Source organism: Phacochoerus africanus, chromosome 2 (assembly GCF_016906955.1).
Source record: "Phacochoerus africanus isolate WHEZ1 chromosome 2, ROS_Pafr_v1, whole genome shotgun sequence".
In the NCBI taxonomy this organism is placed as follows: Eukaryota; Metazoa; Chordata; class Mammalia; order Artiodactyla; family Suidae; genus Phacochoerus; species Phacochoerus africanus.
Window position 1 is genome coordinate 155,056,365 of NC_062545.1, and position 18,900 is coordinate 155,075,264.

The 18,900-nt window shown below is 34.7% G+C and overlaps 1 protein-coding gene across 4 annotated transcripts in view; it reads left to right on the forward strand.

Annotated features, from left to right (window-relative positions):
* The window catches only part of RTTN (rotatin), a 146,815-nt gene that overhangs the window by 50,412 nt on the left and 77,503 nt on the right, over positions 1–18,900 (forward strand). For all 4 annotated transcript variants that reach the window (XM_047766974.1, XM_047766973.1, XM_047766975.1 and 1 more), the window contains exons 21-28: positions 1,018–1,135; positions 4,766–4,862; positions 5,842–5,910; positions 6,860–7,048; positions 7,662–7,901; positions 9,104–9,248; positions 13,613–13,767; positions 18,169–18,388. In XM_047766974.1, coding sequence (XP_047622930.1) covers positions 1,018–1,135; positions 4,766–4,862; positions 5,842–5,910; positions 6,860–7,048; positions 7,662–7,901; positions 9,104–9,248; positions 13,613–13,767; positions 18,169–18,388 — 1,233 coding nt within the window. The remainder of the gene's footprint in view (positions 1–1,017; positions 1,136–4,765; positions 4,863–5,841; positions 5,911–6,859; positions 7,049–7,661; positions 7,902–9,103; positions 9,249–13,612; positions 13,768–18,168; positions 18,389–18,900) is intronic.

The window sequence follows — 18,900 nt, forward strand, 5'->3', positions numbered from 1 at the left end:
GTTGTGTTTCTGGTGTACAGCAAAGTAAATCAGTTATACATATACATATATGCATTCTTTTTTCTCATACAGGTTATTAAAAACTACTGAGTAGATTTCTTGTGCTATATAGTAGGTTCTTATAGCTGGGTACTGTAAAGCTCCTAGAGGAAAACATAGGCAGAACACTCTTTGACATTAATTGCAGCAATATCTTGTTTGATCCACCTCCTAGAATAATGAAAATCAAACCAAAAATAAACAAATGGGACCTAATTAAACTTAGAAGCTTTTGCACAGCAAAGGAAACCATAAAAAAAGAAAAGACAATCTACAGAATGGGGGGAAATCGTTGCAAATGAAGCAACTGATGAGGTTCATCACCAAAATATACAAACAGCTCATGCAGCTTTATATCAAAAAGAAAAAAAAAAAGATACCAAATCAGAAATGAACAGAAGATCTAAATAGACATTGCTCCAAAGAAGACAGATGGTCAAAAAACACATGAAAAGGTGCTCAACATAACTAATTATTAGAGAAATGCAAATCAAAACTACAATGGTATCACCTCATACCAGTCAGAATGGCTATCATCAAAAGTCTACAAACAATAAATGGTGGAGAGGGTGTGGAGAAAAGGGAACCCTCCTACAACGTTGGTGGAAATGTAAATTGGTACAACCACTATGGAGAACAGAATGGAATGGAAGTTCCTCAAAAAACTAAAAATAGAACTGCCATGTGATTCAGCAATCCCACTCCTGAGCATCTATCTGGAGAAAAACCATAATTCATTTTTTTTTCTAAAAGTGAGGTCTCTAAAGGAAAACTAACCTTAAAATTTCTATTAGATGTATAAGCAGAGGTTTGGACAAAACTTATCTTTGGAGGAAAATAATTGTTAATATTTACATTGTAGTTTCACAGAATTTTGGTGAAAAAGCATGAAACTTAGAATAAGGTAATGTTATAGTATGTATTTCATCTCACCTTAGAGTGGATAAGAGTGAATAACTGTGTTCCCATCTGGGCCAGGTGGTAGAATGTTTGGTACAGCCAAGTCTCACGCTCCTGAGGAAGGTCCTTTGTGCAGACCCAGCCATACGTGTTTCCCTCTCACAAGAGTCTTCTCTCTTGACCCTGTTATTCAGAGGTAAGTAAAATAAATTCTGATAGTAGTGTGGTAAATCTTAAGCTTTAAGTGTTTTTGGTTTTTTCATTTATTTGTTTGTTTTTGTTTTTTAGGGCCACACTTATGGCCTATGGAGGTTCCCAGGCCAGGGGTCCAGTCAGAGCTGTAGTTGCCGGCCTATGGCACAGTCATAGCAACTTGGGATCCAAGCTGCGTCTTCGAACTACACTACAGCTCATGACAACACCAGATCCTTAACCCACTGATCGATGCCAGGGATCAAACCCATAACCTCATGGTTCCTGGTTGGATTCGTTTCTGCTGAGCCACGATGGGAACTCCTCTAAGTGTTTATTTTTAACTGCAGGTAACATTTACTTTCCATTTTACTAACAGAATGACAAAGTTTATTAGTGAACATCCCACTGAAAAAACCCATCACAGTGGAAAATCTTTAACACTTCTGTGGAAATTTTCTTAAAATCCTTTTACTGAGTAGATCTTAGAGCTGAGAAGGGCTGAAGCCTCTAATGTTTGCACCTTGATGTCAGTGTTGTTTGGTTCCCAGATGGTTGACTGTTACCCGTAAAGAGAGAAGCTGTGGCTGCTGTCATTACTGCCTTCTTCCCAGTATCTGTTTCTTCAGTTTTTTTCCCTTTAGATCATAACACTTCGGTGTGATTTCTGATTATGTCCTTAGCTGGCATTAAAAGTGTATAGACTCAGACTGTGAGGAGTGAGAACTACACCATCCTGAATGACTTTGAGCATTAATTTATTACATTTTATAAATGTAATATGTAAAATGTGACTTTTTAAAAACCCCTTTCTGTTTGGTTGTAATTTAGTAATGTACTAAGATGGAAATTTTGTAATTTTGTTCTTTTTTTTCCTCTTTTGACTATTCTCCATGGAGAGCTTGATAACATTATGTGTTATTTTCTTTCCTAGAAGTGTAGGCCACTGCTTTTTTTTGTTTGTTTGTTTTTTTAGGGCCGCACCCGAGGCATGTGGAGGTTCCCAGGCTTGGGGTCAAATTGGAGCTGTAGCTGCTGTTCACAGCAATGTCCGATCCCAGCCGCATCTGTAACCTATACCACAGCTCACGGCAATGCTGGATCCTTAACCCACTGAGCAAGGTCAGGGATTGAACCTGCATCCTCATGGATACCAGTCAGATTCGTTTCTACTGCGCCACGACAGGAACTCCATGCTTTTAAATGTTCTACAAGAGACATTTTGATCAAATGTCTCTATACTTAACTGTCAATTATCAGGCATATAAGAGATAAATTATATTTATATTTAAAATATTCTTAGAATATAGGCATTTATTTTAGCATTTTCTTCTCTTCTAATAGCTTCTGCCAAGTGAATAGAACACAGTTTAAATAACATTGATAAAGGTTCAAACTAGGTAAAGTTCTAAAGAGACTTAGTGTGTTCAGGCTCATAAATTTTGAATAGTGTGTAAAATTTTATAATTTTTTTGTAGATTGATGTGGAAGAGTAGCAGTTTTGGATCTCCAGTTTTCTTAAGTCTGGTTAATAATTATCCTCCTATTAACCTCATTCAGTAGAATTTAGTTCCTAGCTTACCTTTTCATTTGTAATTTTTTTTTTTGTCTTTTTAGGGCTGCACCTGCAGCATATGTAGGTTCCCAGGCTAGGGGTCAAATCAGAGCTACAGCTGACGGCCTACACCACAGTCACAGCAACACCCGATCCAAGCCATGTCTGCAACATACACCACAACTCATGGCAATGCCAAATCTTTAACCCGCTGAGGGAGGCCAGGGATTGAACCTGTGTCTTCATGGATACTAATCAGATTCATTTCCGCTGAGCCATGATGGGAACTCCTCATTTATAATTTTGTTTTATATTATTCAAGCAGTCAACTAATTATGAACATCTACTAGATTTAAAGGCATTTTCTAAAGCAACATAATCTCTACCTATTTAATAGTTTTTCTTTCTCAGTGATATTTGCAAAAATTACTTAAATGAGTCTGAAAATGAATTCTAATATCTCTCATTAATGGGCAAATTTTGGGGGCACAGTTAATTTTTTAACCAGGTATTCAACAAGAAAAATTCATTCCTTGGCAGACATTTATTGAGTGCATACTACGTGGTAGGTTCAACGCTAGGCCTTTGGGATATATTGATGAGTTTGATAAATGACTTTCTGGGAGCTTGTATAGTTGAAGACTTTGACCAATAAGTATATGGTACATTATAATAATGCCTATAATGATGGAATCCCTGGTGCCAGAGGAAGTGCTCCAGAGTAGATCTGGTAGTGGGAAGACACCAGAGAGTGCTTTCAGGGCATCTTATCTGGAATTTCAGCAGTGAATAGGAGTGGGGGGAGAGAGGAAGGGTAGATTTCCAGATAAGGAAGCCATGGTGATGTGTGAGAGAGAATGGTGTGTTTTCCATAGTGGTTGGTTAGGGATGGCTGGATTTTGGTGTAAAGGGAAAATGATGGGCTGAGGTAGAGAGAACAGTTTGTATAGGGCTTGATAAGTCATAGTAAATAACAACGAAAGCCATTTAAGCCTGTTAACACATGGGTTTGTGTTTTACATAGATGTTTCTGTCTATAGCATGGAATTAGACTGAAGGTATATAGTAGTTAAATGATCTTTCAGACACACTACTTTGAATCATAAACTTTATGTCATGACAGAATTCCACCTTGTATTTCAGGGTTAGAAGTTAACTTAGAAATCATGGATAAATCATTTTATTTCTCAATTTATTTCTTTTTCCTTTTTTTTTTTTTTTTTCTTTTGGCCGCCCTGTAGCATATGGAGCTCCGGGGCCAGGGATCAGATCTGAGCCACAGCCTCGAACTAAGCTGCAGCTGTGGCAACACTGGATCCTTAACCCACTGTGCAGGGCCTGCAGGGCCACGTATTGAACCCAGGTACCAGTGCTCCCAGAATGCTGCCGATCCTGTTGCACCACAGCGGGAGCTCTGGATAACACCATTTTACAGTGAGGAAATTAAAGTCTAGAGGTTGGCCAGGATCATAACCAGGTGATGGTGGAGGCTAGAGAAGAACCAGAACTTCATTACTTTGTTGATTTATTTTTGTTTTCAGTAATTAAAAAACTTAAAAATTCAAACAACAGGAACTATACAGAAAAAATTCTAAAATTTTTTTTTCATTTTTCTATTTTTTCTAAGTTTCTTTGACAAAGACTGTTTAGTTATCGTTTTGTATATATAATAATCTGGAATGATCTTTTCTGTACACACATTTAACTAGAGTTAAATGACTTGGCAAAACCTTTCTTGAAGCTGGATCAGTTTACTTCGCAAATTCTATGAAAGCAGACTATCTAGGAAGTGAATTTGTAAGTGTGGTTCCTGGGTCAGTAGTGTCTATATCCCTCAGGATTCATAGGTTCCACCCTAAACCTACTGGATCAGAAAACCTATGTTTTAACAAGCCCTGCAGAGATTCACATAGCTTTGAAAGTTGGAGAGCCACTGTTTTAGTGACATCAGTTTATCTGGGTTTATAATTGCATTTCTCTGAGCATGGCATTTCTTCTCTTTAAGATATTTTAAATTTGAAATTTATTCTTTCTAGAGATAAAAATATTTTATAAAGTTATACTCTTTTTATTTCTCAGTTTCCTTGATATTTCATGAAGATTGTACTGTTGTCACTGAAGTTGGAGCATTATTTTGTCTTCTGTTATTTGATGAAGTATCAAGAATGGATATGTGGTGAGCTATAAGAGTTTTAAAAGAGTTTTACTCCTAAATGTATATACCTAAGTTTTTTGATGCATTCTTTTTTTTTAAATTAGGTTTTTATTTTTTCTATTATAGTTGATTTACATTTTCCCCTGATGCATTCTTGGAGCAATGCATGGAAATTTCTGACTTGGGAAGCTCATGCTTTCCATGGTGGATATACGTGGTATGATTACTGGTTTGAGTAAGCAATATTAAAAAGCACATTGGCTCAAAAAGTCACCCTGAACTATTGTTTTTGAACATTATTGAGTATAAAATTTAAAAATTGCTATGGTAATTTTCATCATTAATATATTTTTGGTACATACTCTAGATTTTTTGGTTTTTTCTTTAATATTTAATTTAAAAAAACTTTGGGGAAATTGTTTAGGATAGAAACACTGACCTTGGGCGGGATCAGTGAGAGAACACAGAGGCTTCCTTGCCAGTATAGCACCTTCATTATATGAATCATTTGTCACATGAACTTCTTAAAGAAAATCATAATTCGCTCTTCATAATCAAACCCAGGTAGTAGCACCATGTTATAACTGTACTAAATGACAGAACCAAGTGCAACTCTGGATTTGAGTTTTATTTATTTTTTATTTTATTCTTTTTGCCTTTTCTGGGGCCGCTCCCGTGGCATATGGAGATTCCCAGGCTAGGGGTCTAATCAGAGCTGTAGCTGCCGACCTACAACAGAGCCACAGCAATGCGGGATCTGAGCCGCGTCTGCGACCTATACCCACAGCTCACAGCAACACCAGATCCTTAACCCACTGAGCAAGGCCAGGGTTCGAACCCGAAACCTCATGGTTCCTAGTTGGATTCGTTAACCACTGAGCCATGACGGGAATTCCTGGATTTGAGTTTTAGCCCAAGAAGTGAAGCTAGTTGTATTTGTTAGACAAAGCAATGGTAAACTCAGCTGTTTCTTTTCTTTTGTGTTTCTTCTGTAAAACAGGTCTGATAATCCTTCCAATAAACCTTCTTCACCATCAGTCTTCAGTTTGCCTGTTTCAGTTTCTAGAAGGTAAAGAATTTATTTCTTTGCTTTTTTTGAAGGTAAATTACTGCTAAGGAAAGGGAAATCAAAATCTATAATTTGTTGAAGTTTTCACCTAGTGTTTCATCTCATGACTTTTGGTGCTTTAATGTCCCAGCCTCTTTTTTTGAGATGCATGAAATGAAAAAGCACAGTAAAGTTCCGCTTAGAAATCTTACCCAATTGTGTTTCTTTAACATTAGTTATAAATATATGAATTAAGGGTTTGGGATATGTTTTATTAGCAAGATTATTCTTTAACATTTGAGATGCTAGGCATTGCTGTCTTGTTAAACTGTTAAATTAACTAACAGGTTTGAGAGAGATCGCTATTGAATCTATTCTTAGATCTAAAAATATTTCAAGGTTTTCTTGGTGACACATAGTGTTTGAGTTTATTGATGATGCATCTGTGTTCTCTAGGGAAAACTGTAAGTTGAATTTTGTCACTTAGTGACCCATGTAAACATAGGCCATTCATTTAGCTTCTTTAAGACTCATTTTGGTCATCTGTAAAGTAGGTATTATAGTGCCTTGCCATGTAACTATGAATGGAAGGTAGATAAAGTACAGTGTTTAGCATAAAGTAGACATTTGTGTTTCAGCTGAACACCTTATTATATGTGTGGTTCACTGTAGCAACAGGCCTTGACTTCAAGGTGCATCATTCATCTCTGCAAACAACTCTGATACAGCATAGAATATGGTAAGTCCTCAGGAAAGAGTTTAATCAAGTGTTTTTGGAAGTTTAGAGGATGACAAAAGAATAATTGAGATAATGTGAAGCATGATAATTGCTCAGCATAGGGACTATGAGAGAGATCTTTGTATTGTTGTCGAATGGGAGGCATGGAACTAGCTTTCATCTGTGGCTCATCTTTTTGAGTAGCATTTAAGAATTTAAACTTTCGTAATTATTTTTATGTATTTTCTTTAGGTATCACCTACCAGTCCTTGTACTTGGCCACCATGCTGTGAGTCCATACTCCATAGTTTTGCCATTATCTGCTGATTGTTTAGCCTTGAAGCCGGTCTCAGATATGCTGAGAATAGCTTGGAACCTATCATGGTATCATGGGAGTGACAATCTGTTGAAGCAGATGAACTCTGAAACTAAAATCCAAGAGTAAGCTGTTATCCGGAATAGAAAAGCATTCACATTTGACTAATTATAATTAGTTAGGTCTTATTTTTCCTTTAGGTCAAGTAGCTTTTAATATTATCATCTAACTGCTTTTTCAATGGAGATTATAATTTTTACTTTGTTTTAAAGATTACATATGTTCATTACATTTTAAAAACTATCAAAGAAGTTTAACTTAAAAAGTATTGTGTTCTATGCTGTTTTAGAGATTGTGTGAATTTTAATTAGTTAATAGATGTAACTCAGTAGAAACAGTGATCTAGGTTACAGTAAAAGCTGAAAAACATGTGTAAATTTTGTTATTGTTGTGATGATGACTTTTCAATATCTTAACAGTCTAATCTGTGAGTACTTTCTTATTTGAATGAAAATAACTTTATATTTCTGTAACCAGGAAGATGTCATTATAAACACACTAGCATAGAACCTAAATGTTGACAGATACACATCTGATTTTCTTTTGACTGTGAGTCACCCTTTAATTAAAAGGAAAGTTAAGATCAAACAATTTGGGGAGACAGTTTATAATAAAAATAAATGTGAACTTTTATTTAAATAGCTTTATGTGGGTCTTTCTTTTTTTCTTTTGGTTTAGATTTTTAGATTCATTAAAGTTATCCACTGAGGATGCCCTTACTCTGAAGATGACATACACAGCCAGTGGGCTGAAGGACTGTCTCCACTCCATTGCACAGGCTGCAGCCCACAGGGAAGTGAGGACTGCTGTCACAAGGATGAGTTTTTATCTTCTGAATGACAGATTGTCCTTCACGGGTGACACTGGCCCATGTGGGGTTACCTTGAAGTCCTTGTCTTGGCACAACACACTAAACAGGTCAGTGCCAGCTCAAGACTGCCAGTTTCAAAGACCTGGATTGAATTGTATTTGGGCTCCTCTTCACACCTTTGAAGATAAGAGCATGTGTTCTTGTTGTTATCATGAGAGAAATGTTTTTTTACAAAGGAAAACTTCAGGATTTTTATCATCTGTAATACATATCTAATTTCAAAAAAGGAAAATTCTTAGCATAATCACTGCATTTTGGAATTCTTAATAAATTATAATTTATATAAGTATTATAATTACTATATTTTTATATCCAATCGTAGAAAATTTTGTTATCTCACAAAAGTAAATAATTAGGATAAGACATAGGAAACTGAATGTTTATTCGCAACCATATTGTAAGAGAGATGAGACATCAGTGAGCTGAATTGGTAACCTGCTTCTGGCTGTTTTATTTTGTTTAGCTTTTGTTTTGTTTTTAAGTAAATTATCTCATTTTTCATTTTATTCTGAATTTCCTTAAGTTGATAGCCATATGGAGGTCCTCTGATAGTTATTGGAAAGGCTCTCGTTTGTAAATTTAACACATTTAACCAGTAGCAGATGGCTGCATTTAAAACAAATAAGACTGATAAGCAGCTGTTGCCAGTAATTTTACATTTTAGTCTTCATGTGACTTTAGTATAAAATTTATAATTTTCTGTTAAATAGAAAGTGTGTAGTTTTCAAAATACAAGGTTATATGAGTTTCTAAAATGTGGACTCTCATATTTTAGTGTATCTCTCACAATTTGAATACCTAATTTGCCTTTTCCAGTGGTGTGCTGGAGCCAGCTAGTAGTACCTTATGAGAGCCGAAGGTTTAGTTATCTGAATTTTTCAAGTTGTTAAACACAACCACTCTTACAAAATAAATTTCCTAAGCTTACAATTAAATTATATGAACAAATGAAGCTAGTGATTATGCAAAGTCATTGCTTCCCAATTATTTTATAACATTTTACTACTATCTGTGCTCTTGAAATTATTTGTATGGATTCTGTCTGTTTGTGGAAATGCCATATATCGGTGTGGTACAGTGCCTCTCCCACAGTGTTAGATCCATGGCTTACATGGCAGGGTATTTACACTATGGAAATTGGCAAACACAGAAAGTCAGGGCCCCACTCCTCAGCCAGCTGTTAAATATTTATCAACACGCCACTTACTATAAATGGCTAGACTATGATTATTGTCTTTTTTTATTGTAGGTTTTTACAAGTGCTTCCTGCTTGCACCGAAGATGAGAAACTGCTAATAGACATCATACATTTTCTAAATAAGTTATTGAAGGAACAAAGAAAAAATGTGTCCGTAGAACTTCTAAACTGGATCCTAGAATTACTTCTTAGACATGTAAGTGTTGTTCAAGAATTTGAATTTTAATTTAGACTCTTTTGTTGATATTTGTATTATGTTCCTTTGATATGCCTGTATTTTCTGAAGAGGTATATTTTAAATTATCACAGCAAATTTTTCTTTAATAAAATTTATTTTTTTATATTTTTTTCTGGCCATTTTCATTTCTTTCACATTAAAATTTTTAAAAAATAAATTTTATTCAAATATAGTTGACACACATTAACTTTTTCTCATTTTGTGAAGTTTTTAATAGGACATTTGTCTATTAGGTGGGCATTTACATGTACAGTTTATTGGTATCTGTATGTATGGCAAGAAATACCTTAAACATAGTTAAAAAGACCTAATAAACTAAGAAAATATTTATAACACGCATGAGAGACAACATACTAAATTTCCTTAAATTATAATTTTTGAATCATTAAGATGATTGCACTTCCAGAGTATATAGGCTTATTATTCAATAAAGTTTACTCTTCTGTTACTTTCCCAAGAATGATTTCCAAGTACCATATTTCTTTTGATTTTGTGTTATCTTTTAATTATTAAAAAATTAAAGAGGCATTTGGAGGCACTTTTTTCCCCGAGGATTTTTAATAAACAGGAGAACCTGTTGTCGTTTTAGTTCTTCTTTTAGCTTTTAGGCATGCTTAAATATTTTAGAGGTTAGATGTTAAAATATTATTAAAATAATTTCTATGAAGTTTTTCCTCTGAATAAGTTTTTTGATAAATTGATTTTTGATATATGAATTTTTATAACTCCATAATCTTTTTGCTCATTCTAAAAAAAGAATAACCTCTAAAACAATCTTATTCTTCAGTTATTAGAGATCTTGTACTCTAAGAGTTATGGTTGTTTTGGGTGGTGAAAATAGCTTTAGTTTTAGAATCTTTTCTTGAAAATCTTTTCTTGAGAATCTGTACAGTAGTTAAATGTTTGCATATAAGACTATAAATAGTATATAACAATAGAAAAATCATTATGCATATCAAAATGTATTTACCTAAATTGTGTAATTATAACTAATTAAAACTTTATATTCAGGAATTCCTGTTGTGGCTCAGTGGGTTATACTCAATTAGTATCCATGAGGATGCAGTTTGATCCCTGGTCCCGCTCAGTGGGTTAAGGATCTGGAGTTTGCTGTGAGCTGTGGTTTAGGTCACAAATGGCACTTGGATCTGGTGTTGCTGTTGCTGTGGTATAGGCCAGCATCTGCAGTTCTGATTTGACCCCTAGCCCATAAACCTCCATATGCTGCAGCTGTGGCCCTAAAAAGCAAAACAACAAAAAAACTTTACATTCAGATGACTATGAATTTTGTAGTATGTTATGAATGCCGATATACATTGCATAATTTATTTGTAGTTTTGAAATTAAAATGGAATTTCTACAAGACTCTAGATGATTGTACTGTAATTTTAATGCAGTTTTAGAGGAGGATTTTTGGTATAATTAAATTTATTTATTTGACTTTGTATGGTATAAAGGCTGTCTTTGGAAAGCTTTTATTTAGTCTCCTCACATATTATCCTCACTTTTGTTATGAATAATACTTTTAAAGGTAAGTAGAGTGGACCTAAGCATCTGCTATCTGAAGAGTTTAATCTTAAATATCATGCTACAAGGAGTAAATTATTAAATGTTATGTAAACACCAATATTCAAAATAATGGGAGACTGAAAATAGTCAAAAAATGCCTTTTTAAGTTTATCATATGAAGTGGGTAAAATAAGTGAGAGAAATAGTTTTAGAAAGTCAGTAACATAGCATTTCCAGAGGAATTGTTTTTAATCTATGGGTATAACATACAAAGATGTGTGAAAGCAATGGTGGCAAAAACAAAATTAGGCAGAAGTAACTACCTGGTCGAGCAGAAGAATGCTCATAAGGTATATGAAGAAAAGTCCGCTGAGGGAAGGTTTAGAATTTCTCTTGTGAAAATTTTGTCTACGTGTTCTATGAAAACATTCAGTTGTTAATTTTATGCACTTTAGGAAATTTTTGCACCACTAATTTATATTTTAGTGTATTGATATTTTATTAATATATAAAATAACCTGAAAGTGCTGAATTTTCTGTTGTCAGACTTTCACAGGCTCATGTGTACTTAAAGTTCATAGAGAGCGTTGTACATCCTACTCTTGTAGGTTGCTTATGAATGGAAAATTGGGTATGAAGAGTGGTAACTGTGGATAAAGAAAATGAGCCATTATTATGGAAATTACTACCTTTTGGAAGTCAGCACTGATGAAGTAATGGCCCATGTAGTTGTTTTAAAATTATGATTGAATACTAATGTCTAAAGACAATTTCAGATGTGATCAAGTACTTGAGGTCAGTAGGCATCAGTAGAGACATTTTTTCTACTTTCTTTTGCACTTGGCAAATGGTATTAAATCCGGTGTTTTAGAAGTGATGTTGCTGAGGTTCACTGGATCTTAATGTTAACATGTAAATCCAAGACATGTTTTAAAGGGAAAAAGTCTCTGCAGCTTACCAGCAGGAATAAGTTATTAATAAGATGAGATTGTTTGGAAGAATCTTAGTTTTAGACTGTATATATGTACTGTATCAATATGTTAATATATTGATTGGTAGCTTCTACTTAATTTTTATCTCTATATCAGAATTAATAAATTCGTCATGGTAAAATTACATTTTACCAAGGTAGGATTTGCATGAGAAACAGCCTCCTCATTTTGTCAGTATTTGTGAAAGTTGGAGGGAATGTGAGTGTAAGTTAGCCTTTGGTTATTTGGGGCTAAGAATACTATATAATGTATATTTTTTATGATTTTATTAAATGTATGATTGTTTTTCATGTATGAAATTTAGAAGTTGTAGTTACATTTTATGTAGTTTTGCTTGATCCAAATGAGGTGCTTCTTGTTCAAGTTGAAAAGAAAAGCTGAAAAAAAAAAATGCTTCTTAAGTGTCAAACATAGTCAATTTAAAGGCAAAACATCTCTCCCTCAATACTTTCCAAAAGTTCTTAATTAGATTATTTATAATTGTGTGTACTTTGTTGAAGTATACTGTACATACTACGTAATAAAAACAACTTAGAATTGTCTTCCCATTTTAAAAATTTATTTTCCTTAAAAAGAATGCAGTTATTTTTTGAGTCCCTTATGTGAAGGATTTCATGGCAGTAATAATTACAGTTTGATTTTATCTCTTTTTGTCTATTTTAATATGCACTATTGATGTGATGTAATGATGGGGATGGAATGTTCACTAGTTTTGAAGTAAGATGGTTCTGAGGTTGAATTCTTGCTCTACTCATTCATATGACCTAGGACAAGTTATATACCCTTTTTATGAACCTCTTTTTGCCCATCTGTAAAATGTTAAAAATGCAGATCTTCTAGTTAACCCCAAAGTTAAATAAAAGTTATTTTCTCTGTCTTTTTTTTTCTTAGCATAGTGCCTGTGACATTATAGATGATTAATAAGTATTCCATCTATAATGCCATTGGTTAATGTAATATTTTCTGTTCTCTCAATATTACTAGAAATAATCTATTACATTTCTTTAGCTACATTTTTAAAGTTGGAAAACAAGATAAAATTTAAATAGTACTAGTTTTACTTGTTTATCAGCCTATCAAATTGGCAAAGATTACGACAACAATAATACTCAACATTGGCTTGGGTGCTGTAGGCCTTCCTGTGCCTTGCTTAGTCATATATATTGGTACACTTTTTGTAGGGACAATTTGGCAGTATATACTGAAAGCATTAAAACTATTACAATGTTTTGATTTAGTGATTTTATTGCATAGAATTCATGCAATAATCAGAATTGAGCACACTGCTGCAGCTCAGTGAAATTAGAAATCACTTATTATCCAGTAGTTGTGGTAAACCCTTTATGGTTGAATAACAAGCAGATACTAAAATAATGTTTTTGAAGAAATAGTGATAATAACATTAAAATAATAGTTATGATACTGAACTTTTTCACTTGATCTCAGTTTTGTTAAAAATATGGAATTATAATTCTGTTTGTACTCACACACCCAGAAAGAATAATATGTACCATTATACCAATAACAGCTATCTCGATACAGTGTGATTATGGGTGGTTTTAGTGTTTCTTATTGTGCTTCTCTGTATTTTCTTCAGTTTTCTATAATGGATATGCTTTTTTTTTTTGTTGAGATAACATATGAAGCACCTTTTGAGTTGAGAACACATCTACTAATGTAGTAGAGTCCCACACCTACTAGTTAGGTGATATAACTCTTAGTTACTCCAAAACATGATTAGCAACAAAAATTATTATGGGAAACAACATGTAGTTCAATTCGAGAGTAAATGTATGTTGTACAAATTTCATTTTCTTTTAGAGTCCAAATCCACTCTTGGACCTGCTGGTTCTGACAGAGTCACAGGCACGAGAGGAAACAGATGACATCCGCACGGCTGTCAGGCAGCAGCTCCAGAAAGAATTGATGGCTCTTTTCAATACCTTGCTGCTCAGTTTCGTGGCTGTTACTGACAGGTACCGTTTATATCATTGAAGGTTTGGGGACATTTATATAGAACTTGGTTTTCTTTTGATTTGCAAAGAGTCTTACTTTTTGCTTAATTTTATTTGTTTTAAATTAAGAGGAGGAAGGACTTGAGTAAAAATCAGTTGTGGTCTGTTTTTATTTCAGCTCAATTTCTGATATAGCCTGATTGTAATTTCACACACACAGAGAGTATTTTGTGGTCCCTAGATTTCAGTTCTTGGTTATCTCTTAATTTTCCACACAGCTTGAGCAGTCATACCCATTTCTATGACATTGTAACTATTTTTACATTGATAATTTTCAAATGTATATCTGTAGCTCTGACTTGAAAAATTTTTTAATTAAAGTTCACAAATTTGATAAATTTTAACCATTTTAAAGTGGATAATTGAACGGGTTTTGGGTATATTTACAGTGTTGTACAACTATCACTGTTTTAATTCCAGAACATTTTCATTACCTCCAAAAGAAACTTTGTACCCATTAAGCAGTCTCTCTCCATTCACCCCTTACCCTAGGCCCTGGCCACTAATCTTTCTTTCTCTATGAATTTGCATATTCTAGACATTTTATATAAATAGAATCAAATAGTATGTGGCCTTTTGTGTCTGGCTTCTTTCATTTAACATCATCTTTTCAAGGTCCATCCATGTTGTAGCAGGTATCAGTGCTTATTTCTTCCTATGACTAAATAATATTTCATGTATGGATTTGCCACATTTTGTTTATCCATTAATCTGTTGGTGAGCATTTGAGTTTGTTTCTACCTTTGACTGTTTGTATAGTGATTTCTATACAAGTTTTCGTGTGGACATATGTTTTCAGTTCTTGAGTATATACCTAGGATTGGAATTGCTGGTTCATGTGATAACTCTATGCTGAGCTTTTTGAAGAAGTGGCCAGATTGTTTTCCGCAGCAGCTATACCATTTTCTATTCCCACCAGCAATGGATAAGTGTTCTAATTTCTGTATATTCTCACCAACATTTGTTATTGTTAGAGCCATTGTAATGATATAAACTGGTTTCAGTTTCCATTTCTTTAATGGAAAATGATGTTGAGCATCTTTTCATGTACCTAATGGCTATTTGTATATCTTTCTCAGATAAATATCTCTTCAAGTCCTTTGCATATTTTTTAATTGGGTTGTTTTTTTTGTTGTTGTTGAGTTGTGTTCATATATCCTGGACATTAATCTTTTATAATGTATGAGATTTGCAGAATTTTATCCCGTTCTATGGATTGTCTTTTCACTCTCTTGATAGTGTCCTTTGATGTACAAAAGTTTTTGAATTGTTAATTTCTCCCTGTGCTTTGAGAGAAGTTCTGCTGGAGGAAAAAACCTGATCCCATGCATAAGACATTTGAAACAAACTAAAGGGTCAAACAGCCCTAATTCAGCTCAAAACTTGATTAGATCCAAAAGATCAGCCTCTAATCCAAGTCTTATGACCAAAGGATAAGTCATTTCTATGAGAAGTTATTATGTACTTTTTTCTCAATAGCTCTTTTATACAAATATTTGACATATGATCACAAGTGAAAAGAACTGTGAAAGGAAAATTTCGTCCATAATTAACAGAAAAAAATCATTAGAAACAGATCTCCAGATGTCAAATATGACAAGAATTTTAATGCTTCTGTCATAAATTATAATAGTTTAAATAATACTTATAACAGGTCTTATATGAGAAGATGGACAAGATTAATAAAAATATGGAGAATATTAAGAGAAATGGAGACTTTAGAAAAGAATGAAATGCAAATTATATAAGTGAGAAATACAGTTTCTAAAGTAAAGAATTCTTTACATGGGCATAATGGCAGATTAGACACAGTTTAAGAGAAGATTAGTGAATTTAGAATATAAGTCAATAGGGATTTCACTAGAGAGGGACAGCTCGGAGCTTCTAAGGTGCTGAGAATGTTTTATATTTTGTTATGCCTGGTGGTTACATGATTATATATGTGTATAAACCATCATGTAGTATGTTCTTAAGATCTGTGAGTTTTACTGTGTGCAATTATGCCTCAATAAAGTACTGAAAACAAGAACAAAGCCAATCCAAGGATAGTAGAGTCTATAGCTGTACCTGGAATGTGTATAAGAATCTCCTGAGGGGCTTGTTAAAATATTAACAACAGGAGTTCCTGCTGTGGCACAGCGGATGAAGAATCTGACTGCAGCAGGGGTTGCCACAGAGGTTTGGGTTTGATTCTCGGCCCAGTGTAGTGGGTCAAAGGATCTGGTGTTCCTGCAGCTGTGGTGTAGGTCACATCTGTGGCTCAGATTCAGTCCCTCGCCTGGAAACTTCCAAATGCTGAAGGTGTGGCCATAAAAAAATTAACATCAGTAGCTCAGGAATCTACATAGTAAGTAAGCACCACAGGTGGACCTTGATCTAGATTTTGAGAAACGTTGGTGTGGACTGTCCTCTTTGTGTGAGACACTTCTTTTTATGTGTGGGTAAAGAGCAGGTTAGGATTTTTGTTTGTTTAGAATGGAAGATACTTATGCATACTTACAAGTTGTTGGACATGTGCCTATCCTAAGGGAAAATTAGAGTGAGAAGAGGAAAAAGAGTGGATGGAAGAGGAGAGAGGTTGGTAAGTAGATGGAGGATATAAGAAGAGATAGAAAATGAGGGGAGTGGAATTGAATGAGCAGTGTATTAGAAACAAGTATGGGATAAAATGGATAAGTGTATAGGTTTGGAGAAAGATGATGCAGGAATTAACTTGTGATAATTTCACTTTCTTCTATGAAAAGGGAGGCAAGGGGAACTGACATGGGGATGAAACAGGTTGGTTGTGGAACTTGGGGAAAATTTACAGGGAGAGGGAGCTGGTTGCAGATATGTCAGATGTCAGCTGAGGTTGGCAGCTAGACATTTGCAGTAACATCAGTCCCTGAGTACAGTGTACAGTTGTATGATTTTTCTTCGGAAGTGATTAAAGTAAAAGGAGTAGAAAATAAGAATAACTTTATGTTAGTGTAGAAATCAGAACATTTTTAATGGTATCCGGTTACTTTGCTGTTGACCTGTGAAAAATATGAATTTATATAAATAACTTTTTAGGCTTTGTGTAAGTACTGTGTATTTCTAAAACTTTAAAAAGTACTTAGATGACAGGTATATAAAAATTATAATCTTTAAAAATCATACCCTTACATCCCTATAACTTTGTGATGGAATAGGTAATAATATAGTTAGTAATTATCAGTTTTGGAGTCTAAAGATCTATAAAAGTAAAGAAAATTTGGATTTTATTCATTGCTTTGTTAACAATGATATTATTCTTCCATGAATTACTTCTTTGGATCCATGCTTGGTGATTTAATTTCAGGGATTTTTTCTTTTTTCTATTTTTGTTTTTTTAGCACCGTGCCTGTGGCATATGGAAATTCCCAGGCTAAAGGTTGAATTGGAGCTTGCAGCTGCTGGCCTACACCACAGCCACAGCAATAGCAGATCTGCGCTGTGTCTGTAGCCTACACCTCAGCTCATGGCAACGCCATATCCTTAACTCACTGAGCAAGGCCAGGGATCGAACCCACATCCTCATGGGTACTAGTCAGATTTATTACTGCTGAGCAATAATGGGAACTCTAGGATTTTGTTTTCTAATAGAAAAATATTCTTTTGATTTTTCTATTTGACAGTTTTGTTTAAATTACGTGCCAAATTCATTAAAACCTTTTCCTTTTGTACTTTCTGGGGAAAAAATTATATGTTTTTAGCTAATTAAAAATTCAATTTTTTTACTAATACTGAATGATTAGAAAGTATAGGTTTAATGTTTGCCAAGTAAAATTCATTTAAATTTTGCATTTAATTTTCCAACTTTCAATTTCATTACTGGGAGGCAATACTAATATCGATTTATGCTTTTTTTTTTGTCTTTTGTCTTTTTAGGGCCGAACCTTGGGCATATGGAGTTTCCCAGGCTAGGGGTTGAATTGGGGCTGTAGCTGTTGGCCTACACTACAGCCACAGCAATGCCAGATCCGAGCTGTGACTGTGACCTACACCACAGCTCATGGCAACACCAGATCCTTAACCCACCAAGTGAGGCCAGGGATTGAACCCACAACCTCCTGGTTCCTAGTCAGATTCGTTTCTTCTGTGCCACGACAGGAACTCCCCTATGCATTTTTAAATATAATTGTTACTTTATTTTAAAACATATACTCTGGATGGTATATATTAACCTGTTTTCTTGAAAAGTCTTGTTTTGAGAGGGTATATTTTCTGTCGTTTGCTCTAGTTCATACTTTATTTGCTGTTATAGGAAGTTGTTAGTAACTCTCCACCACCAATAAGAAAGCCCATTAAGCCCATTGCATTTGTCCTATGGTTGATTTTTTTCCTCCTTTACAAACACAGGAAATGCTTGGAACTTTTTTACGTTTTCCAAACGCAGCTGGCTCTGAAACTGCTCCAGTGCCTGAGAGTAACAGATGCCCCTCATTTCTACGGGCTGCCCTCACTTGAGAGGACTTTACGTGGGATGGCCCACCTCACAGCATTTCCCGGATGGAGCTCACACTCTCCTCTCACAAAGCCACTCGAAATTTGTGTGAAGTACTTGTCAGGTCTTCTCGAAGTAAGTGAAAACAACCAGTGACTATAAGAGCAATAATAACCCCCCATAATGGCTATTTTCTATTTATTGATTGCTCAGTGTGTGTGAGGAACACTGTTAGGCACACCTTATGTGTTACTCTATTTAATATACTTTTTTTGCTTTTTTGGGAATTTTTTGTCTTTTGTCTCTCTAGGGCCGCACCCACGGCACATGGAGGTTCCTGGGCTAGGGGTTGAATTAGAGCTGTAGCTGCCAGCCTATGCTACAGCCACAGCAATGTGGGATCCAAGCCGGGTCTATGACCTACACTATAGCTCATGGCCACGAAGGATCCTTAATTCACTGAGCGAAGCCAGGGATTGAACCTGTGTCTTCATGGATACTAATTGGGTTTGTTAACCACTGAGCCATGACGGTAACTCTGTTTTTCTTTTTTTTTTTTTTTTTTAAAGGCCACACCTGGAGGATATGGCAGTTTCCAGGCCAGGGATTGACTCTGATCCACAGCTGTGACCTATGCTGTAGCTGTG